Here is a 21927-nt window from a genome sequence, read left to right on the forward strand (position 1 = left end):
AATAATAATAATAATAATAATATAATGTAGAGAAGGCAGAAAATTCCGACCCAAGTTGACCATAAAAATGGAGAAAACCTGATTGCTAGTTGGTGCGGCTCCTGGGCTCCGTGATTCACCGCCTGAAAAAAAAAGTTGCCTTGGATCATTAACAAAAACAAGTCATTAACAGTGGAAGATGAGTGACTATACGCCGCCTACTAGTCCTTTGAAATTCAAATCTACCCAGGGTACCCCAATTTTGTCCAAGCCGTTCAAATCTCCGTTGAAACGCCAGCGTTCTGGCGATGATGGAAATGATCGCTCCAGTGGCGGAACCTTATTAGACATGGACAGTAGTCCGATCAAGCGACTCATGTTCACTTCAGTATTTGATAAACACAAGTATTCTGCTGCGTCGGATTCACATGTTGGCAAATTTAGAGAAAAGTTTTTAGCTGGACTTCAAGGTTCATCATACATGGGACACTGAATTACTGCACCTGAAGCTAACTTCAGCTTAGAGAGAACAACGGTCGATCCAGTTTTGTTAAAGCAAGAAACGGCGCTTAATTTATCGATTCGTCAGGTTCGCCAAAAGATTGCTCAGAGTGAGCAGGCTTTCAAGTACGAAAACTCAAAGATCACGCTTCCTGATGGGCAGCAGATATCTGAAGATGACCATCTCATGATTTTGATAAACAAGTGGCGCAATGCTGCGCAATCCGCAGCCAGCTTTTTATTTGAACTGGCTGCTCAACGAGTCATGAAAATGGGAGGAGTTGCTGAGTTTAAAAAGCGAACGAGACGTCGCGGGTTTGATGACGAAGATGACGAACAACAAGATCGCGATGCAAACGGAATCAATGGCGCAAGGGATGAATACGACTACGACGTTACATCAGATTCGATCCAGACTACATCAAGAGCCGATACAGATGAAGAGTTCACTATGGAAATGATGCTCGGAACTTTAAACATCGATCCCACAATTGTTTTCCCCACATAAGCTTGCTTTATTTTCTCTTAACCCGATACCATGTATTACCTTTGGCTGCTTATCTGTATACATGTACGATCTTGTACTTGCTAGAAATCGCCCTGATTATCTGAATTGCTGTTAAATAATAAGATTTCAATATAGCGTGAAAAAAAAAATAAATTATGCCATGATTCAGCCTTGCATTCATTACGGCCATCAGCCTCTTGATTGACTTTCGTAAAATGCCATGCAGATTGTGCATGTTTTAAAGCAAACTCGCGATGCTCTGTCCAGAATTTCCTGCCCGAATTAAACCAGAAATCGTTTACTCTAACAAAGTCAGATTATTTAACAAATTGCAATAGATTATAAAGCCATACATAATATTGTAAGCTATGGTCCAGAGACACATTGTCTGAATTAGTTGAATAATGAAATTTTTCCCGCTAATAATAGAAAAAAAGGAGGAAAAAAGTCTTTGACAAAAAATTATCACAAATTCAATAACTCTGTTCTTTTTCTTCATCTTAAATTCTTCGTCAGGGATATCATACTTGGTTCTTAAAAACAACTTACTGTGTCATTGATCTCATTGAACTTGATTTTAAGATCTTTTCTGGGTTTTTGTGGAATGCTCGTTAGATTATAATGATTCAACTGTATGTTATATTTAGGAGGACCGGATGAGAGCAACAAATATCTATGTTTGACCGCTTTATCATTAGTTTGAATAATAGATTGGGTCTTGGTATTGCCATGCATGTCATGGCTTAGTTTATCAAGGTTTTCTGGCCAAACATTGGCATTTCTTGTCATTACTTCAGATATTTAAAGGTATATTTGTTTTTTAAAAAAAAATGCAGCCGTAAAATAGTTTGGTGATCATATATTTTTGTGAATAAATGGCTTGAGTTAGACCGTCGAAATCGCGGGTAGCTGAGTAATATATCGGTCATACCTTGATTTCGATTATGTCCTGCTGCACCCCTTTCACTTGCTCAAATTGATTGTCACTTTATTAACATTTATTAAGTGCATATGAAAATTTAACAGATAGAGCTGAAATATTTTGAATCAAGTCATTAATAGCTTTTTTTTCAAGCTTGACCGCATAAGGTGAACCTCGCGCGCACTATGGCATCTAATCAACCATATGCCCCCACCGCATACTCATCATCATCATTTTCTGCCTCAACAGCTTTGAGGTCCAAGATTCCGCTTGACGAAGAAGCCAGGCTTTATAGAACATCAGCACAACGGGATTTGTATGAGTCGTTGGCCGAAATATATTCCATCATTGTTACACTCGACTTTGTGGAGCGAGCATACGTTAAGGATACTATTTCACAATCTGAGTATGTAAAAGCTGTTGTTTTGAATACTCAATTAATTATTAATCAAACAGATACACTCCCGTATGCAGCAGGCTACTTGCTCAATATAGCACGATACTTAAAAATCAAGCAGTTGCGGATGAATTTAAAGATTTGGATTCCTTCAGCAAGCAATATGACGTATGTGGACGTTCGTATGACCCCGTCAATTTGTTTATTTCTAACGCTATTAATACACTTAGATTGATTATCCATCCGCCATATCAAGAATACGAGTAGGAATTCCGGCAACCGTGGAGAACCCTGTGGCCACTCGGCCTGCCAACACTGTGTCTTTCACGGAACAACAGCCGACTTCACTACCTAATCAGACAGCATCATCGGCCAAGGCAGCTGCAGATGCGATTGCTGTAAGAATGACCAGTTTGACTTCAACTATTATTAAACTAAACATGCATAGAACTTCATTACATTTATGGATGCTTTAAAGCTCAATTACAAGGCCAAGGATGACTTACACCCACTTCTTGGAGAGCTCATGACAAGTTTGAATGCTGTAACAACAGAGAATTTTGACGGGCGTGCAAAAATTATAGAATGGTGGGTTACATGAGAATGTTTCAAAATCTACTATTAACAATTTCCAGGCTTATAAAGCTGAATGCAATGAAGGCCACAGATGAGCTGACGGAGGAGGAATCTCGGCAACTGTTATTTGATATCGATCATGCGTACAAGGTTTTTTATAATAAGTTGGAATAAGACACTGTTGACTTGGTAAAAAAAAAAAATAAACAGACGTTCGTATAAGTAAAAAGGCGTTGAATTCCCACGTTGGGACCAAAACCGTCCGGGTAATCAATGCTAACGCCGCACCACAAAAAATTTAGAAAAACCTCTTCTTCTACTGCCAAAACGAAAACACTACTTGTACTGAAAATTGGTAGGAAACAATGGCTAAAAAATCGACAAAGAAGTTTCAGAAAAATCATTTGAAGAGAACTATCGAGCAGCGAAAAGTTGTTCAGGCTTACAACAAGAAGATAGTTAAGGGCAACAAGAAGCGGGTGCGATATGAAGACAACAGTGAAACAGCACAACAGCCACGCATTGTTAACAAAAAAGACCCTGTTTTAGGTGACACTTCTGCTAAGGAGCTCTTTAGTAGTGCAGGTGGTGCTGCCAATGTTGACGAAGCTTTCCCCAAGAAGAAGGGAGGCAAGAAGCGAAAACAGGCGGATGAGACCGAAGGGAGCCCTGACGATGTTGCAGACTTCACACAGTTCTTGGATCAGGAAGATCAGGAAATGCTCAACGCAAACAACAGCGGTGATGATTCTGATCAGGATGATGACGAAGACATTGATGATGAAGATATACTTGGCGGATCAGATTCCGAAGACGAGCGATCATTAAAGAAGGCAAAGGCTGTTGGCAATGAAAAAGAGGAGCTCACCAGGAAGCATGTTGCCAAATGGAAAAAGGCTTTAATTGAAGACAAGTCTTTGCGCGCTTTGAAACGTGCGGCCGTTGCGTTTAGATCTGCTGTTCATGTGGGCAACGATCCATCTGAGACTGCCAATTTTAAATACTCAATTACAGATCCTGAGGTTTACAACGACGTCATTACTCTTGTACTTGCAGAATTTCCTGAAGTGCTTAATTATCATATACCTATATCAACCAACGCATCGGGCAGAAGAACAGTGACCACCAATACTAAAAAATATCATCAACTTGCGCCATTGCTCAAGTCGCTTTCAAATAACATTTTAAAATTGCTATCTGATTTAAATGACTCGAAAACTGTTAGTGCTGTGTTGACCGCTTCAGACAAGCTTCTTCCTTACTTTGCTAGCTTCAGAAAGTTTATCAAGGAATTCATAAAGGCTGTGGTTGACGTCTGGAGCACATCTCCAGACGAGAGCTCGCGTTTGGCGGCATGGATAGTTATTAGATCTACTGCGGAATCTGGAGACAAGGGCATGTTGGAGCTTTGCATGAAGACATCGTATGCTGGTATGGTCAAGAACTGCCGTCATACCTCAGTCCACACGTTGCCGTTGATTAATTTTATGAAGAACACTGCCGCAACTCTTTATTCGTTAGACGCCGAAGTTTCGTATCAGACGGCTTTCGATTATATTAGGCAATTGGCGATTCATCTTCGCAACAGTGTTGTTCAAAAGACTAAAGACTCATACAAAACTGTTTACAACTGGCAGTACATTCATTCGTTAGATTTCTGGCGTCGCGTATTGTCATTTCACTGTGACGTTGAAAAAGAACAAGCTGCTGGATCCGAATCACCACTTCGTCCTTTGATTTACCCTCTTGTTCAGGTCACTTTAGGAACAATGAGACTGATTCCTGCAGCTCAATATTTCCCATTAAGATTTAATCTTTTCAGATCGCTGGTTGACCTTTCTCGTGATGTTGATGTTTACATTCCTCTGCTACCTGTCATCACTGAGCTGCTCACATCGACTACCGTCACCAAGTTTGCAAAGCCTTCTACTTTAAGACCATTTGATTTTGAACACAATATTAGAGCAAATACTGCTTACTTGGGCACACGCGTTTATCAAAATGGCGTTTGCGAACAGATAGTTGATTGCATTATTGAATTTTACGGTTTGTACTCCAAGAATATTGCTTTCCCCGAATTGATTGTTCCGTGTGTCATTACTTTGAAGCGATATGCTCGTAGAAAAGATCGACTTCAGACCGTTGACATTCCTCAAAAGAAAGGCAAGAAAGGCAAGAAAGTTTCGAAGAATGAAAACTACAAATTTCATAAGCAGCTTTTGGAAGTAGTGGAGAAATTGGAAGTCAACAGCAAGTTCATCCAGGAGAAGCGTAAAAATGTTGAGTTTGCTCCAGGAAGCCAGGCCATGGTGAATGCATTTTTAGCTGATCTGTCTTGGGAAAAGACGCCACTTGGGCAATATCTAAAGGTGCAACGTGAAATTCGCGAGGAGAAGTTGCGAGTTTTAAGAGAATCGCTTAAGAACGAAGATCAGAAAACTAAGGAAGATATTGAAGATGATAGAATTGACGATGAAAATGATGATAGTGAGGAGGAATTTGATCTTGGTGATGACAGCGAACAGGAAGGCGCTCACGTGGAGGATGATGAAGATAGCGATAGCGATAGCGAGTAATTGGTTTACATGTAAAAAGTTTTGAATATTATTATGTTTAATTGATTTGAAATGTTTCTTTAATCTTTGTGTAATCGGTCCAACTTGAATTATCTAATATATTAGTCATTGATTGAGCCTCATGCGGCGCGCTTACTAATTTTCCAAATTTTTTGGCAGGTCGAACATCGGTAAAACTTTGGAAAATCTGTCCTGGTAGAAAAAAATAATCAAATACGCTTACATTTGAGGAAGGAAGCAGTATTATGGATTTTTTTAGACTTTTAGCTCGAGGTGCTCAGTTGAGCGACACTAGTGCTTTCACGAAGGTATGATTTTTTTTTTTTTTTTTTTTTTCACGAGGTCAAATGATCGCTAATATGTTGTTGATTTAGCAAGAAAAACCAGCCGTGGCAGATGATCAAACTTATATATCAAGAGAGCTTGATTTTTTTCATACACACACCACCAAACCAAAACAAGATGAACCAAAGAAGCAAACTGATTCAGCAGAATTGAAACATGAACCGACCTCAGCGGTTCAGCATAGATCGAATGCGAAGATCAAAATCAGCGGCTTGGATATTCCACAACCATTAGCCAATTTTGCTGACCTGGCTACTAGATTTAATATTTCAGAATTACTTAAAAAAGCGGTCAAGAGTTTAAATTTTGCAAGTCCGACACCAATTCAGTCGGAAGCTGTGCCCGCTCTTGTTTTGGATCGCGATTTGATCGCATGTGCGCCAACTGGTTCGGGAAAGACGCTGGCGTATGCACTGCCTATTGTGCATAGATTACAAAAACATAGCACCAAAGGTGTGAGAGCTTTAATTATTGTTCCAACCAAGGAACTTGCCACTCAAATTTCTGCTCAATTTACGCTTTTATCAAAAAATGGAGATTTAAAAGTGACATATTTGTCAAAATCAATAATTGCAAAACTTTCTTCACCTGATACTTTAACAAGAGCAGCACCTGATGTACTTGTATGCACACCGCTCAGATTAGTTCACGCTATCAAGTCAGGGTTGGATTTGTCACAAGTCCGACATCTCATACTGGACGAAGCTGATAGGCTATTTGAAACAGGGTTTGATGGTCAGACTGATGATATTTTACTTGCATTGAAATCATCTGGCAATGTACAGAAAGCATTTTTCAGTGCCACGATAACCTCAGGTGTCGAGCAATTAGCAAACGGAATAATGACTTCCCCATTGAGAATAATCGTTGGCCGAGGTGGCACTTCTGCATCCGAAAGTGTTGAGCAGAAGTTGGTATATGCTGGAAGCGAAGAAGGAAAATTGATTGCCATTAGACAGATGTTAAAAACTGGGGAATTGGTACCACCAGTGCTAGTATTCGTTCAATCTATCGACCGAGCAAACGCGCTATTTAATGAGCTTGTTTATGATGGAGTCAATGTTGACGTTATTCATGGTGAGCGCACGGAGTCGCAGCGAAAGAAGATTATTGAGCGGTTTAAGAAAGCAGAAATATGGGTTTTAATTTGTACAGATGTTCTTGCTCGTGGTATCGATGTGCACGGGGTTAACTTGGTTATTAATTATGATGTTCCACAGAGCTCACAGGCGTATATTCATAGGATCGGACGAACTGGTCGTGCAGGAAAAAAGGGCACGGCAGTCACATACTTTACTAAGCAAGATCTGGAGAGTATTAAAAGTGTCATTAATGTCATGAAGGAATCAGGGTGCGAAGTCGAACCATGGATGAACAACCTAGGTAAAGTTTCCAAGAAGAAGAAGAAAGAGTTAAAACGAAAGCCAATTGAAAGAAAAGAGATTTCTACTACGTTGAAAAAGAAACGGAAAAGAAGCTCTGAAAAAGATCAACAAGGAAAGGTAAAGGAACAGGGTTGAAAAAACAAAAGCACATCATACAGGGGAATAGATCAAAAAACAGTGTACAATATTTTATAATCGAAATTAATGATAAAATGACTATAATATGTATGCTTAACGTAGACATGGATCAAGATACGCAAACAGCGTAAGCCCTACGTAGTTAGTGCCCTAGATTTTTTCGCGTATAAATTAAAAATTTTTTCCTCCTCACAGTTATTCCTCAAGTCATGACATTGCTAAAAGGTGAGATAGTTTTACTTAAAATGTTGCAAATGAAAGTTATGGTATTATAGCTGTGTGATGATAACATTTTTTGCTACTTTTTATTGAACATCTTGTTATGATGCTTTTATTTATCACCAAGATCTCTGACGCTACTCCATATATTTCTTTCATTTTGTTTGCGATGATTTTTTATGCAAGCCACGTGCTGACTTTTTTTTAATTATAGATGTGCTTGATGATATGACAGGGCGGTAGCTTGGGATTAAACCGCCACTTATACTAATACTATAAAAAAAAATACCATAGTTATTACATAGCTTTTTTTATTTTTTATTTCATAATAGATACAATTCAAGTTTTAATTGCTGCATAAACGTCCGTACTTTTGGAATGTATCGATCAATGATAAACATTTGTAATCCATAAACGCTTTTTTTTTTGTTTATATATTTTAGTTTTTATATATTTCAAGGTCAGAACTGTTCGTTCTGAGTTTTCACCAGGTATAAAGTTCAAATACGTCATTGATGAGTTTGGTCACCTCGCGTCCCACATTTGCCGTGGAGGACGAGTACCCAACGAACGATTTCTTTTGTGCATCTTGTGTAATTGCTCGTCTGATTTCCATCTAACGTGCACGTAAAAAATGTTTTTGCGGGTTCTGAATCGAACAAGTAATCACGTTGTGCAACTTCGGTCAACAACACGATTGCCAATTGCTCCTACAATTTCAAGGTCCCTCACGTCACCACTACGTTACTCATCTACCACAAGTGCAAACGATGAGCCATTTCTCGCAATGCCTCTTTTAAATACTCTTTATTCTGCTCAGTCGCCTTATCTTCGCGCTCATAAGGACAATCCTGTTGCATGGCAGCAATGGTCAGATGCAACACTGGAACGCGCACGACGAGAAAACAAACCGATCTTTCTCTCTATCGGGTATCATACCTGTCATTGGTGCCACGTCATGAATGACGAAAGCTTTTCATCAGACAAAATAGCTGCATTATTGAATGAACGTTTTATACCAATCAAACTTGACAGAGAGGAGCGCCCGGATATCGATTCAATATATATGCTGTATCTACAAGCCATGAGCGGTGGACGCGGCGGCTGGCCATTGAATGTCTTTTTGGATCCAAAAACATTAAACCCCATATACGGTGGTACCTATTGGCCAGGACCCTGGGAGGACATTTCAGACAAAACAGGAAGGAAGGTAAAACCTTCCGGTCCAGAATTCAGGGATGTTCTTAATAGGATTTATGAGCTGTGGACTACAGAAGAGCAAAGTTGTAAGCATGCGGGCGAGTCAGCTGTTGCAAAGCTTCGCGAATGGACAAATGAGAAAAATAAGGCTGATTCAAATTCAGCACTCGGACCCGGTGTGCTTTATGATGCCTATGAGTACTTTCTGGAAAGGTATGACAAGTTACATGCCGGATTTGGCGAAGCACCAAAATTTCCACAGCCTACCATGTTAAGGTTACTACTGAGAATGCATCCATACATGCGGGTGACTGAAAAGATTGATCTTAAGGACGAACAAAAGGCTGCTGACATGGCAGTAACAACTCTCACGAATATTGCCAAGGGTGGAATACATGACTTGATAGGCAACGGATTTGCCAGATATTCGGTTACCGATGATTGGTCGTTGCCACATTTTGAAAAAATGCAAATAACCCCCAAAAAGAATTTATTGAAGAAAAAGGTTGCTAATATGATGATTTTAGGTTGTACGATCAAGCTTTGTTATTAAGAGCATATACGGATGCTTATTTGTTTGACAAGTCGAATACTGTAGCTCTTGATAGCATTGTTGACATTAGCACTTATTTAACATCCGGACCGTTGGCACATGCAAACGGAGGGTTTTATTCTGCAGAAGATGCAGATTCGTACCCTTCTGATGACCCTTTAAAGAAAAAAGAAGGCGCGTTTTACGTTTGGACATATGACGACTTTTTTAAAGTCCTTGGCCGAGTACCGGGAGATATTGCTGCCGCGCATTGGAATGTTTCTGAATTTGGAAACGTGGATCCACAGTTTGATCTTCACAACGAATTGGAGGGGCAGAATGTGCTACAAGTTCGGACTGAAATTGATGAACTGTCCAAAATATTTGGGTATCCTGAAGCCAAAATTACCGAAATATTAGCAGAATGCAGGGCCAAACTTCGTGCACACCGAGAAGCGACTCGGACTGCGCCAAGTACGGATACAAAAATTGTAGCATCTTGGAACGGCCTTGCCATAAGTGCGTTGGCAAAAGCTGCTGCTGCTTGCGCTGAACGCTTACCTCAGGAATCCAAGGTTTGGTTGAACGTTGCGGAACAGACTGCGAATTTTATTTATGAAAACCTGTACGATAGCGAGACCCGAACATTGACTCGCGTGTTTTCAGACGGCAGCGCGTCAGCATCACTCACGCACGGAATTGTGGAAGATTATGCATTCGTAATTTCAGGCCTGCTTGATTTGTACGAAGCCACTTTTAACGTTAATTATCTTCGCTTCGCTCGCGAGCTGCAAGATACGCAAAACGATCTTTTTTGGGATTCTTCAGATTTTGGGTATTTCCCGGTTCCAAACGATGCCAAGCATTTAATCTTGCGAATCAAGAGCAGTGTTGATGGCGCGGAGCCATCGGCAAACTCGGTCTCAGTAAGCAATCTACAAAGACTATCTGCCATTTTGGATGATGCGGCATTAGAAACCTACGCAAACAAGACGATGGATTCGTTTGCTATGGACATTGTTTCTCAGCCGGTTGCGTATAGTAGTTTATTAGAATCCATCGTGGCAGCCTCAGAAGGGGTCAGATCGATCGTGCTAATCGTGGCTCCGGACGCTGCCAAATCGATCGAGCAGGAATTTGATGGGGCCGTGAACAGCTCACTATTGACCCACTCCACGGTCGTGAAACTTCGAATTCCGTCACAGTTTCCATCAGAATCTGAAGTGGAAGAAAAATTAGAAGAAGGTTGGATTTTGCAACAGAATATTCTATACAAGAATTTGATAATTCAGCATGCAGGAAAATTTGTCAAGGATGGTCATCCGGACGTGACTGCGTACGTTTGTCATCATCAGACGTGTGAATTGCCGATTACTGATGCTGATGGGCTGACAAGGCGAATTAAGGAATTATCTAGTCACAGTGAGAACAAAAAATAAAATATTTTTGATTGTACATATTATTCAATAAAATAAAATTTATAATCTCTTTTTTTTTTTTTTTTTGAGTCATCAATGATTATATGTTTTACATTCAATCACGTACTTTACACAAAAAAAATTGCCTATATGGTCCAAGTACTTAACCAATTTAAGTGTGCGTAATCCTCATGAGGACCGGTCATGCCGATTGAAATGGGTGCAAACAACAAAAACACGCCAATCACGATCGCGTAGATAATCAAGTAAGCAACGTATCGCAAGTACGAATGCAACCATTTGCTGGTACCGTAATCAAACACAAACGCAAACGTTAGAATGGCAAAAAATAAGGCTGGTAGGTAATGGTGCACGTAGGTAACACGAGCCATCAGGATGAAAGGGAAAAAATGAAGCGCCCAGCCCAGTGCCGGGTAGATTCCTGAGTATATATAGTAAGACAATTCTGACGTAGTAAAATCATTAACATGACGTTGCCATCGCAAAAGGTAAACCAATGTCAAGCCAGTCAAGACCACGATTGAAGCAGTAGTGCCCCAAATGATTACTGGATTTCCGAGAAGGTAATACTTGACCGTCTCGTTGCCCCACCCACACATGCGCAGGCCCACGTTTAATACCGGCCATTGCCAGGGTCTTGAAGCCAAATCATCCTGCTTATCCGGATCAGGAACGAGTGCGTTGTTTGACGTCGCCATGGCAACATTAAGATGAACAAAATCTTTGAAAAAAGGTGACTTGTAAGCTTTGGCATTGCCTGGTGGCAATCGTTCGTTCCAATGACCTTCCACATTCCAATGAGTGAATCGATCCTTAATATTATTCTCCTTATCGCAAGTAACTTCAATCTGCTTAAACCCCCACTGAGGCAAGTTGACGTTTGCAGCCCGCAAGTAGCAGCCAAGAGCACTATGCTTGAACCGAAGTGTGGACGTGAGCGTGTGTACTTTTTGATCCTTATAACGAGCGTCGTCAATTACTTCCACAATCCAATCATCCTTGTCATCACCAATCGTAACATTTCCATAACATGATACTTCATTTTGGTCTTTCGTAACCGGAGCCGCAACTGAGTGCGAATGTAAGTTTCTGCCAGTCAGGTCATGCAGCAATCGAATCGTATCGCCATTGCGAACAAACCGAATCTCCGGGTCGGCGGGGTCAAGCGGCACTTGATCGCGAGTTGGGTGGAAAACCCAATCATTATTAGTATCTTTGTGGTGATAACACGTAACCTGTTGCTGTTCTGAACCTTCAGGAAAAGTTTGCACGTGTGAGTGCAAAAGACCGCCGCCGTAGCCCATGTTTTTAATCGTTACTTTAGAACCTAGTGCAATATCTGTTGGACCAAAAATAAGATCACTACCTCTCAAGTTTGCCTGAAACAAGGAACTCATTTGCGCATCGCCGGGACCACTATTCTCCAAAATAATAAAATGGATTTTAAAGTTTAAAATGTATATACTCAACGGCAACACGATCAAGAGCACGATTCTTGCGGCCCAATGTTTAAGATACGTGACAACTGGCAACTTTAAGTCACCAAACATATCCCACAATTCATGAACAGTGTAGATTCCCACCAGGGCAGTTACCAAGGCTCCAACCCATTTGACACTGGTAACACAGCCAACAGAAGCTCCTGTGAACGTGAGCCAAAACCACCATTTGGACGAAAATGGCGTATCACGCACGCTATGAAAACTGACAAGGCCAAGCATGGTAGTGAATGTGAAGAGCATCAAAATGGAATCAAGCAAAATAAATCGAGAAATTGTCGCATATGAGTTTTCTATATGTATCAAGTTAACAGTTTGTTCGAATTAACCAAATATATTTGATCGAGCTCACCGAACAAAACCATGATCGTGACAAGCCAAGTGGCCAAGGTTGAAAATTTTAAATTCTTGGCAGTAAAGTAAGCAACCGGAACACAAAGGGCACCAAACGTGGCATTAAACAGTCTCATAAAGGTGTAATTAACTTCTGGCGGGTAGTGTTCGCCAGACTTAAACTCGAAAGAACCATTATATCCACATAGGTATCCGGATAAACCGACCAACATCTTGCCCAACGGAGGATGCACGTCAAAATAGAATTCACGTTTCAAGTAATGAGATCCAAACTTTCCAAAATGAGCTTCATCCCATGTTACAATATCCGAAACTCCAATCTTATACATTCTTGAAACAAATGCCAGAATAGTGAAAATAATAGGTGCCAAGTACTCTTCGACTTTATCTAACGTCAACTAAAAAAAAAACCATGTGTTAAATCAAACCAAACTGTTGTAACCGGAGAAAGATTAAAAATATGACTTACTTCACCATCATCGTATTGAGATAGTTCAATCTTCGACTTGACTGGCTCATTTTGTGTAGTTTTCACTGGTTCTTCTTGCTTTCGTCGTGACCGAGCTGGAGACCGGCGAGCATCTGAACCTGTGGTTTTTGCTGCTGCTGATGCCATTTGCTCTTTATTTTATGAAACAAAGCACGAGTTATTTTCTACCGTTTCTGTTACTTTGTGATGAATTTTTAACTAGAAATTGCACCCCCAAAAAAAAAAGAAATCTACAGCTTAAATGGCCGGCATGCAACATGGATCAGCGAAAGAGCTTTCACAAAAAACGCGACTTACCGCCGCTGTCACACACAACGACAGCAATGAACTATCACGCTTGAACACGTACCGTCAATTCGCCGTTCGAAAATCTCGTGGCTTTAGATCTGCAGGTCACCCTAGAATTATCCTTGTTAGTAATTTGAACGAACCTTGAAAACCCCCCCTTCCGACTTGACGTGCAACGTCAATGCCAAATGATGGCATATAACAATACTTATAAAAACACAAGCAATAAAATAAATCAAGCAGTATACCTAAGTTTAACGACAGCTATCTTTTACTGCACGTCTGTTGTTTTATTTTGATTGATCAAGTTTGAAGAGTGAAGGCTGAAAGAGACAAGGTCGCGTCGGGGTCCAAAAAATGCACGGTTACGAGAAATTAAAGTTTACACACGGTGCTTCGAGTTTTTCAGGAGAAAATAAAAAAAAAAAAGTTTGATGGTTCCAAGTACATACTATATGCATAATCGAATACGAGAGTGAAATAAGAGACAGGACAGAAAAAAAAAAGATAGAAGAGAGGCATGCCAAAAAGGATACGGAATTTGAACAATAATGTCGTTCAGGTTGCCGGAAGTGGTCCTATCATACATGGATCGCAGATAACCAGTCGAGTATATGATATTGTCAGGGATTACCTTGCCAGCAAGTCAATCCCAGCACGCAAAGTTTTGCCGTCGTTGGTGACGCCATACGTGCAAGAGCAAGATGCCACGCTACGAAGGTTAAAAAAGGTCCTTGTTGACAAAGCGGTTGCAGACGCGGTAAAGCGCATCGCGGATGAACAACTGGCAGAAGAAGATAATGGGACTTCTGGCGGCAACAACAACAGTGGAGTGGAACAAATTGATCTCGAAAGCGATTTTGAAGGGCTGGACGAACATGATTTAATGGAAGTGAAGGTGGGACTTCTGATTAGTCAAAAAAACGTTGATTGCGTGATCTAACCTGTTTTAGGACACAAATTCTTTGAACAAAAGTATTGTAGGCTTATGGCAGACCGAAAATAACACCGCAAACGAAGAACCCACAGTTCCAACTTCAGAACCGGCATTGCATATACCAGAAGAACCACAGCCACAACCACAGTTATCACAAAAGCAGCAACAATCAATAAAGAAAAAAAGAGACCGGACTTCAAATATATCAGGAAATGTATCCAAGAAACAAAAGCCTGCTACCACATTTGACGAAGACAGGTCACCACCATCGCACGTCAGGCTGACCGATATTGGTGGAATGGATCACATTGTTGCCGAAATATTGGAACTCGTGGCCATGCCGATTTCGCATCCGGAAGTATATTTGCATACAGGGATTCACCCTCCAAGGGGCGTATTGTTGCACGGGCCGCCAGGTTGTGGCAAAACCATGTTGGCAAACGCGATCGCAGGTGAGCTCGGAATACCGTTTATATCTCTGTCTGCACCATCAGTAGTGTCAGGCATGTCTGGAGAATCAGAAAAGAAGATTCGTGAGATTTTTGAAGAAGCCAGGACAATTGCGCCCTGTATCATATTCCTTGATGAAATTGATGCAATAACGCCGAAAAGAGAAAACGCGCAACGAGAGATGGAACGACGTATTGTTGCCCAGTTATTGACTTGCATCGATGAGCTCTCACTCGATAACACGGATGGCAAAGTTGTGATGGTTCTCGGAGCCACGAATCGGCCGGATTCAATCGACGAAGCATTACGACGAGCCGGCAGGTTTGACCGAGAGATTCAAATGACGGTGCCGGATGAGATTTCGCGCGAGGCCATATTGCGAGTATTGTCCAAAAAGCTTCGGTTAACTGGGGATTTTGACTTTAAACAACTGGCAAAGATGACTTCAGGCTACGTGGGTGCGGATTTAAACGCGTTGACTACTGCGGCGGGCATTGCCGCCATTAAGAGAATATTTAAAGAACTACAAGGCTCAGAACTAAAAATCAAGGAAGTTGAAAGTGTGGAAGACGGTGCAGGTACTGTAGTCTCCAATGGGGTTGCTGCTAAATCTGATTTGTCTGCAGTGAATGAGGAAGATCAAATGGATATTGACGTGATTGAAGTTGATGACGATAATGATGATGCTGATATTCCATTGCCTCAAAAGATCAAACATGATGAAGAGCGCCAGGAAGTCAGCGTGATTCAGCAATTTTTGAAAAGCTATCCTGATCCGCTAACGGAAAATGAACTGCAATCGTTGTCAATTACGATTGATGATTTCATGACTGCATTACCGACCGTGCAACCTTCCAGCAAGCGAGAAGGGTTTGCCACGATCCCCAACGTTACCTGGGACGACGTTGGAGCGTTGCAACGCGTCCGCGTTGAATTGCAAATGGCAATCGTGCAACCAATCAAGCAACCAGAGATATACGCGCAAGTTGGCATTACTGCACCAGCAGGTGTCTTGTTATGGGGCCCACCTGGCTGTGGCAAGACATTGTTGGCCAAAGCCGTAGCCAATGAGTCCCGAGCGAATTTTATTTCCGTACGCGGGCCTGAGTTGTTTAATAAATACGTGGGAGAATCGGAACGAGCAGTCAGGCAGGTGTTTAATCGGGCTCGAGCATCCGTTCCTTGCGTGATTTTCTTTGATGAAATTGATGCTTTGGTGCCCAGACGTGATGATTCGAATAACGATTCATCTTCTCGAGTCGTGAACACGTTGCTAACTGAATTGGATGGTCTGAACGATCGCAAGGGCATATACGTGATCGCGGCCACGAACCGGCCGGACATGATTGATCCTGCCATGCTTCGGCCGGGCAGGTTGGACAAGCCGTTGTTTGTGGAATTGCCAACCGCAGACGAACGAGCCGCGATTTTGAAAACCGTGAGCAAGAAAACGCCCGTGGCTGATGATGTCAATCTCGACACATTGGCAGCCGATCAGCGATGCAAGAACTTTAGTGGCGCGGATTTGGCTGCGTTGGTTAGGGAGGCTGCAGTGTTGGCATTGCGAGCAGCAGTGTTAAACAGTACCGGCTTGGAAATATCGCCAACTACCGTGGCGGCCAAGCATGGTGGTGAAGAGGAATCGCAAAAGGTAATCAAAGTATTGAACGAGAATTTTGATCTTGCGTTCCGAAATGTTAAGCCTTCCGTATCCGATCGGGATCGCGACCGGTACCGAAGATTAGGCAAGGATTTTGGTTGGAGGGATTAAAGATTGTATCATATTTACCATTGTAGTATTTTTACTCTTTTTTTTTTTTTTTTTTTTTTGGTTCAAGTTGTATAATATTTATAAATTCGTAATACATAATTGTTCATGGAGAAACTTGTATAGTTATACAAATGTGGAAATATCGAGGATAGAAACAAATTTACGGGGCAAAAAAAGACCTGTATATTTCAATCCGTATTCTGTAATCCAAGAAAAAACAATAAATTATGGTATTCATAACAATTGTATGCCATGGCGATAGTTACTTTAAACTGTGCTTTTTAAGATCTTGCCATTCTCATAAATTGGTTTTTTTGACTGCGATTAGCAAACGTCGCAACAGCAAACGTTTCGACGCTTGAAACCGTATGTGCTGCATTTGTAAAACAATGTGCTAATTCATTAACCTGACAAGTATTACTATCTGGCATCAATTCGCCAAACAACAAACAGGCTGACGTGAAATGTCACATGCTGCTGTTACCATAGGGTCGCAATATCAATTGCCAATATTGCATCGTGACAGTGGTGGACCGCCGCCGTTGCCTCCTCAGCCTGGTTCGTCGACAATCGGCCAGCAACAGTTATCGGGTGGTTACCAGGGATACTTGCAAGGTTCAAGCAATGCTTCAGTGTATGTCCAAAAAAAAAAAAATATGGAACAAGTGAGAAGATGAATGAATTTTCTAACTTTTTTCCCAAAAGATCACCATCACCTGCTGCGTCAACCTCGCCGCAGGCGGACGTGTTCGTGCCTGACGTGATCAAATCCAAAAACCGGCACGAATTGGCCACGTTGCTAACCGACGATAAAGTATTAACCGCGATTTTTGAATCCACGCACCCGATAGCGGTTCAGCAAGCGCAGCAAGTGGCATTGCTGAGCAAGCAAATCGCTGACTTGTCTGGTCACATTTTGCAACAAGAATCTGATTTAAAGGACAAGCGTGAGCAAGCAGCAAAAGTGTTGGATCAGGCAACACAAGATAACACAGCTTGGCGGCAAGTTGAATCCGAGCAGGCCAAGGCGTTGGCCAGGTTTAGTTCGCGAGCTCTGCATGCCCGCTTGCGGTCGGCCACGCAAGAAGCAGATCAAGTTTCGGAAGCCTTGGCGCATTCATTTTTGGAAGGCGGCAGTAGTGGTAATGATACTGGCCAGTTTGTGAGAGAGTATCGACGAGTTAGAGGAATATATCATTTACGAAAGGAACGGCTCGACCGATGGGACGAAGAAAGGGTTGGTGGCGTTGAGAGGGTGTGATTTTTTTTTGTTTTCTTTCTTTCTTTCTTGCATGTAACAATTAATAGAGCTTATACGAATAATTTATTTACAAAATTTGTCTATCCAGTTTTAAGTATTCTTTCAATCCATTCTGCGTTAACGTCGCCGCTTTCGATGGCAAGTTTAGGCCTGGGATCTTCGAGACCCAGTTTCTTAATTTTTGCCTCGTCCCTGGCAAGTTTGGCCTCTTCAGCGGGGTCAATATCCGGCTCTGCCCACTCAAATCCTTGACCTTGCTTGGCCCAGTATTCCTTAATCAGGTTATCTTGATCGTTATCACCCAGTCTTCGTTGCCGCAGGTTCAATTCATGCAACAACAAAGGTGAAAAATCACCTTGATTTTCGACCTTGATCAAATCCATATCCGCGATCTGGCTTAGCATGCGAGATTCTTGAGCGTGCATGTACCATTTATTTTGAAACACGCCATTCTGCCACAACACCCTGCCGCCGTTATCGCCCGGCCGCGAACTAAGCGCAACCAGGGCCAGCATTGTCGAGTTGAACAAGTACGCGGCCACCATGACCTTGATCGACCCGGTATGTTGCAATCCACCGTCGACAATCCAGTCAGATTTGATAAGAAAATCCGAACCGTGCATTAATCCGGCCACGGATAAGGTCCAAATACCGGCGGCCTGCTTCCAGCACCGACTAAGGTATTGGTACCATTGAGGTGAGTTCGATGATAGGTCGACTAATTCAATTGCCCGCTCGGTATCTTCTTCGTATAGCGCCTTGCGAAATGGAATCATGTAAACATCCTTGGAGATATGCTTTGTTGGGTGCAGGTCGTAAAATATTCGCATGGCCTGAGCCGACCGTCTGGTATCAGGCCGGAGTAAGAAATACGCCCTGAGAATTTCATGATCAAGCCTGGTAGCCGGATGACGTAAAATATCAAGCACCAATTTTGCAATTGCTTCATCCGTATCGGTTGACTCGAGCAATGCCCGGTTCGGTGACTGTGATGGGCTAGCTGTCAAAATTTGCTCGCAAGCTTTTAACGCCGCGATGGTCACGTCGGCGGGGACCTTCGATGTTTCCGGTTTAGACAAAATTTGTTCGTTAACATGGTCGGTTAATGATGCAATTGTAAAAACTTGATTGTCGAATTCGGGCTTGTTAGAAGCAGGAACATGCAAAAACCGCTTGTGCCTGCTGCTGCTGCTGATACTAAAAGTCGGATCCGATAACGGCAGCGCATGATGCTTATAATAATGGCAGGTCGGGAACAGTGGGTTCGACAATTGCGGTAATTTCAATCTTCGTGACGAGTTGGCCACGCTTCGCATCCGCATTCGTACGATTGTAGGTGCCATTGGCAGCAGGGTTGTAGAGTGTAAATCTGGCAGGTCCGATATCTGTTTTATTGGCGCGGTTTGGACGTTAAACCTTACTTTCTGTTAATTTTTTTTTCACTTTACAAAAGGGCAACTTAAATATTTGACAAAACGCGTTGTGCGAACCACGAATTGACAAACAAATCCCACACACAGTTTTGCTCATGATAAACTGATGCAAACATGTTTTTTGATTTGTGTGTTGAATGGCCACAAGGCGTGAGTAGTAGTGACGCTCCACTTCTTATCGGCAAGGCAACCGGGCCCGTACCAGATCTATACAAGACGGTTGCCTTACTAGACAATAGTACGTTACACTTCAGCGAATGGAAGAATCTTTTTTTTTTTGCTAATAAGATTTTTTCAGTGGGATATGGAACGATAGTGTATAATTATAATCATACCGGCAAGATCACGCCGTCGTTTTCTTCACCAATCATTAAAGACATTTTCAGTCCTTCATTACCGAAAACACAGTTTTTGTCTCGCATAACGTTTACGTTGGATGATACTTCCAAGGCCCAGTTTTTGCCTGGGTTGACTGCCAAGTTTGATATTGTCGCGGTCCGGCCGACGACGGAGAAATTGTTACTGGCTGCTTGCACGTCGCTCGAACTCGACTTGATCTCGCTCGACCTGAGCCAGCGGTTGCCGTTTCATCTTCGTCATCGTACTGTCGGAGCCGCGGTGGCAAGAGGACTCAAGTTTGAAATTTGTTATTCGTCATCGACGCGGTCGTCATCAGATTTGAATTCCAGGCGCAACCTGATCGCCAACGCGGCCGCATTGTTTCGAGCGACCCGAGGCAAGGGCATCGTGATTTCATCCGGTGCGTTAAGCGCGTTGGAATGCAGGGCGCCTTATGATATTTCAAACTTGGCTACGCTTTGGGGGTTTAGCATGGAAAAGGGCAAGGAAGCAGTTCAAGATGGGGCAAAATCAGTTGTCGTTCGGGCACGTGCCAGACGGCGGAGTTGGAAAGGCGTGGTAGAAGTAGACTTGCACGAACAGGATCCTCAAGAAAATGTGCCAAATGCAAAAAGAAGAAAAGTTGGTTAATAAATATATTATAATTAAAAAAAAAAAAAAAAAAAGTCATGTAAGTAGTGTCTATAAACCCCCATCAGTATACCCCAATTTTGTTTTATTGCTTTGCGCTTTTTTTTTCTTTTCTTTTTTTTGTCCTTAAATCGTGTGACTATATTATTATGTATATGAATATATGTTCGCTCAATGTAGAACTATAAATACAAAGATTTGATTTACTGAGCTTTATCAGAATGTTTAATTGTGAAGCAGTTAATACCCAGGTAGTCGCAAATGGCGTTAATCACGACTTTTGACCATAGCAAGAAATACGAAGCCGCAAAAGCTAAATATGCATATAAAAATACGACTTCAAACCAAGGACCACCAATATAAGTGCCAAACCATGCCGGTAACCATCGAAACAAGATTGGTGCCAAAATTGTGGGCACCATTAAAATAGTCCAATACGGGAACGCCTGCCTGGTGAGATGGGCCAAGATGATCTTGGTCGTGACCCTGCCGAACGCGAACGAGGTTGCCAATGCGTACAATACCAAGTGGTTATCACGTAACAAAACGGAATAAGGACTTGAAAGCCACAAGTAAGTTGCCAAAGACGCAAGACTGATCGGCACGCATTCGATCAAGGCTGGCAAAAACGGCAAGCGTGCTTTCTGACGAGCCCGGTACACGTTCAACACGCAAAACGGCAAGTGAGCGAAAATAAACGCGGCAGCCACGACGGTAACCCACAAGTCGCGCATGGGGACGCTGGCGACAAAGCCGGGAATGACACGCCAGGGTACGAGGTCGCCTATCGTGTTTTGCCAAAATTGTGGGCCCCAAACAGCCGACACGATCATGACGGCAACGGCAACAATGATGCCCTCGGTAGGCCCGTTAATGTAACCAAGATAAAGCGTATGCGTATGGTATGTTTCCCAAGTAGAGAAAAACATGGCCAAGCAGGGAATCAGGGTCGTGAAAGCGCCGGCACCGGTCGGGCCCAAGCCCATGCAGGCAGTTTCGATCAGGCCGCCGAGCGTGCAATTAAGCGAGTCAATGCCATGGTCGAAAAGTTCACCAAGTGGTGATGACGATCCTGTTCTGCGGGCTTGCTTGCCGTCAATGTTGTCCATGGTGGAATACAACCACAAGCCGGTAGCGAACGATGCATACACCCATGACGGAGCCGGCCCGACCAGATCGGGCACGACAACCACGACCGTCAGAATGTTAAAGTAAATGAAGCAAAGACCAATAAGCGTAATCACGTTGGGAGCCAACCATAAAGGCATAAGTTCGGCAGTGAAATTCCAGTAATGATTGAGGATGTACCGGGAGATAAACGACTTATCAACCGACTGGTACTTGTAGTACCTCAAGTTCGACAGAGCATCCGAGTCAATGTGTTCACTCCGTTTTTCTAACAAATTCAATGTTAGATGGCTGATAAATAATTGAAAAAGATTTATATGATCATACCTAGTAATGGCATATTTATTGGAGGGACCGTGTTAATTGGCAAAGAGCAAATGGCACATTAAACCCGCTTAAATGACTGAACAATCAAATTATTTTTAAAAAAAAAACCTGGAAATAAAAAAAAAACGAAAAAAAAAAAAAGGAACAAGTGAACGACGGAAGCCTTGGGACAAGTAGCAGGATTGGGTCCAACAAGTGATTGAATTGTATATGGCGGGGAACAAGAAAAAAACGTCAAAGGCGATAATGAAAAGGGCCAAATTTACAATTTGTTGGCAAAAT

At 42.2% G+C, this 21927-nt stretch overlaps 12 protein-coding genes across 12 annotated transcripts; 8 read left to right on the plus strand and 4 right to left on the minus strand.

The window, feature by feature from the left end:
- The first annotated feature begins 125 nt into the window (after window positions 1–125).
- V1514DRAFT_326044 (uncharacterized protein) lies at window positions 126–1175 on the plus strand. The gene is made up of 2 exons (XM_066926721.1): window positions 126–449; window positions 504–1175. Exons 1-2 carry the CDS (start codon window positions 179–181, stop codon window positions 986–988), a joined length of 756 nt encoding a protein of 251 aa, XP_066785198.1. The 5' UTR covers window positions 126–178; the 3' UTR covers window positions 989–1175.
- On the minus strand, window positions 803–1845 carry V1514DRAFT_326047 (uncharacterized protein). Its single transcript, XM_066926722.1, has 3 exons — window positions 1538–1845; window positions 1342–1487; window positions 803–1291 (listed from the first exon to the last, which is right to left on the minus strand). The coding sequence occupies exons 1-3, from the start codon at window positions 1775–1777 to the stop codon at window positions 1069–1071; spliced, it is 609 nt and encodes a 202-aa protein (XP_066785199.1). The 5' UTR covers window positions 1778–1845; the 3' UTR covers window positions 803–1068.
- A 100-nt stretch (window positions 1846–1945) lies between these two features.
- Window positions 1946–3203, plus strand: V1514DRAFT_302907 (vacuolar protein sorting-associated). The gene is made up of 5 exons (XM_066925583.1): window positions 1946–2316; window positions 2367–2475; window positions 2538–2705; window positions 2756–2895; window positions 2943–3203. Exons 1-5 carry the CDS (start codon window positions 2096–2098, stop codon window positions 3055–3057), a joined length of 753 nt encoding a protein of 250 aa, XP_066785200.1. The 5' UTR covers window positions 1946–2095; the 3' UTR covers window positions 3058–3203.
- A 14-nt stretch (window positions 3204–3217) lies between these two features.
- On the plus strand, window positions 3218–5537 carry V1514DRAFT_326055 (Noc2p family-domain-containing protein). Its single transcript, XM_066926723.1, has one exon. The coding sequence runs from the start codon at window positions 3249–3251 to the stop codon at window positions 5457–5459; it is 2211 nt and encodes a 736-aa protein (XP_066785201.1). The 5' UTR covers window positions 3218–3248; the 3' UTR covers window positions 5460–5537.
- A 111-nt stretch (window positions 5538–5648) lies between these two features.
- V1514DRAFT_326057 (P-loop containing nucleoside triphosphate hydrolase protein) lies at window positions 5649–7415 on the plus strand. The gene is made up of 2 exons (XM_066926724.1): window positions 5649–5767; window positions 5834–7415. Exons 1-2 carry the CDS (start codon window positions 5705–5707, stop codon window positions 7322–7324), a joined length of 1554 nt encoding a protein of 517 aa, XP_066785202.1. The 5' UTR covers window positions 5649–5704; the 3' UTR covers window positions 7325–7415.
- Window positions 7416–7813: 398 nt separating this feature from the next.
- V1514DRAFT_302913 (uncharacterized protein) lies at window positions 7814–10769 on the plus strand. Its single transcript, XM_066925584.1, has 2 exons — window positions 7814–9214; window positions 9274–10769. The coding sequence occupies exons 1-2, from the start codon at window positions 8181–8183 to the stop codon at window positions 10715–10717; spliced, it is 2478 nt and encodes an 825-aa protein (XP_066785203.1). The 5' UTR covers window positions 7814–8180; the 3' UTR covers window positions 10718–10769.
- On the minus strand, window positions 10642–13682 carry V1514DRAFT_326063 (Dolichyl-phosphate-mannose-protein mannosyltransferase-domain-containing protein). Its single transcript, XM_066926725.1, has 3 exons — window positions 13040–13682; window positions 12569–12968; window positions 10642–12509 (listed from the first exon to the last, which is right to left on the minus strand). Exons 1-3 carry the CDS (start codon window positions 13184–13186, stop codon window positions 10843–10845), a joined length of 2214 nt encoding a protein of 737 aa, XP_066785204.1. The 5' UTR covers window positions 13187–13682; the 3' UTR covers window positions 10642–10842.
- Window positions 13683–13803: 121 nt separating this feature from the next.
- On the plus strand, window positions 13804–16598 carry V1514DRAFT_326069 (P-loop containing nucleoside triphosphate hydrolase protein). The gene is made up of 2 exons (XM_066926726.1): window positions 13804–14246; window positions 14302–16598. The coding sequence occupies exons 1-2, from the start codon at window positions 13869–13871 to the stop codon at window positions 16504–16506; spliced, it is 2583 nt and encodes an 860-aa protein (XP_066785205.1). The 5' UTR covers window positions 13804–13868; the 3' UTR covers window positions 16507–16598.
- A 345-nt stretch (window positions 16599–16943) lies between these two features.
- On the plus strand, window positions 16944–17853 carry V1514DRAFT_326071 (uncharacterized protein). The gene has a single exon (XM_066926727.1). It carries the CDS (start codon window positions 17180–17182, stop codon window positions 17765–17767), a length of 588 nt encoding a protein of 195 aa, XP_066785206.1. The 5' UTR covers window positions 16944–17179; the 3' UTR covers window positions 17768–17853.
- Window positions 17783–19148, minus strand: V1514DRAFT_326073 (uncharacterized protein). Its single transcript, XM_066926728.1, has one exon. The coding sequence runs from the start codon at window positions 19108–19110 to the stop codon at window positions 17848–17850; it is 1263 nt and encodes a 420-aa protein (XP_066785207.1). The 5' UTR covers window positions 19111–19148; the 3' UTR covers window positions 17783–17847.
- Window positions 19149–19225: 77 nt separating this feature from the next.
- On the plus strand, window positions 19226–20337 carry V1514DRAFT_289829 (RNase P subunit p30-domain-containing protein). Its single transcript, XM_066925287.1, has 2 exons — window positions 19226–19438; window positions 19499–20337. The coding sequence occupies exons 1-2, from the start codon at window positions 19315–19317 to the stop codon at window positions 20188–20190; spliced, it is 816 nt and encodes a 271-aa protein (XP_066785208.1). The 5' UTR covers window positions 19226–19314; the 3' UTR covers window positions 20191–20337.
- On the minus strand, window positions 20292–21845 carry V1514DRAFT_194149 (uncharacterized protein). Its single transcript, XM_066924634.1, has 2 exons — window positions 21646–21845; window positions 20292–21586 (listed from the first exon to the last, which is right to left on the minus strand). The coding sequence occupies exons 1-2, from the start codon at window positions 21656–21658 to the stop codon at window positions 20394–20396; spliced, it is 1206 nt and encodes a 401-aa protein (XP_066785209.1). The 5' UTR covers window positions 21659–21845; the 3' UTR covers window positions 20292–20393.
- Window positions 21846–21927: the final 82 nt, after the last annotated feature.

Source organism: Lipomyces japonicus, assembly GCF_038497905.1.
Source record: "Lipomyces japonicus strain CBS 7319 unplaced genomic scaffold V1514scaffold_6, whole genome shotgun sequence".
In the NCBI taxonomy this organism is placed as follows: Eukaryota; Fungi; Ascomycota; class Lipomycetes; order Lipomycetales; family Lipomycetaceae; genus Lipomyces; species Lipomyces japonicus.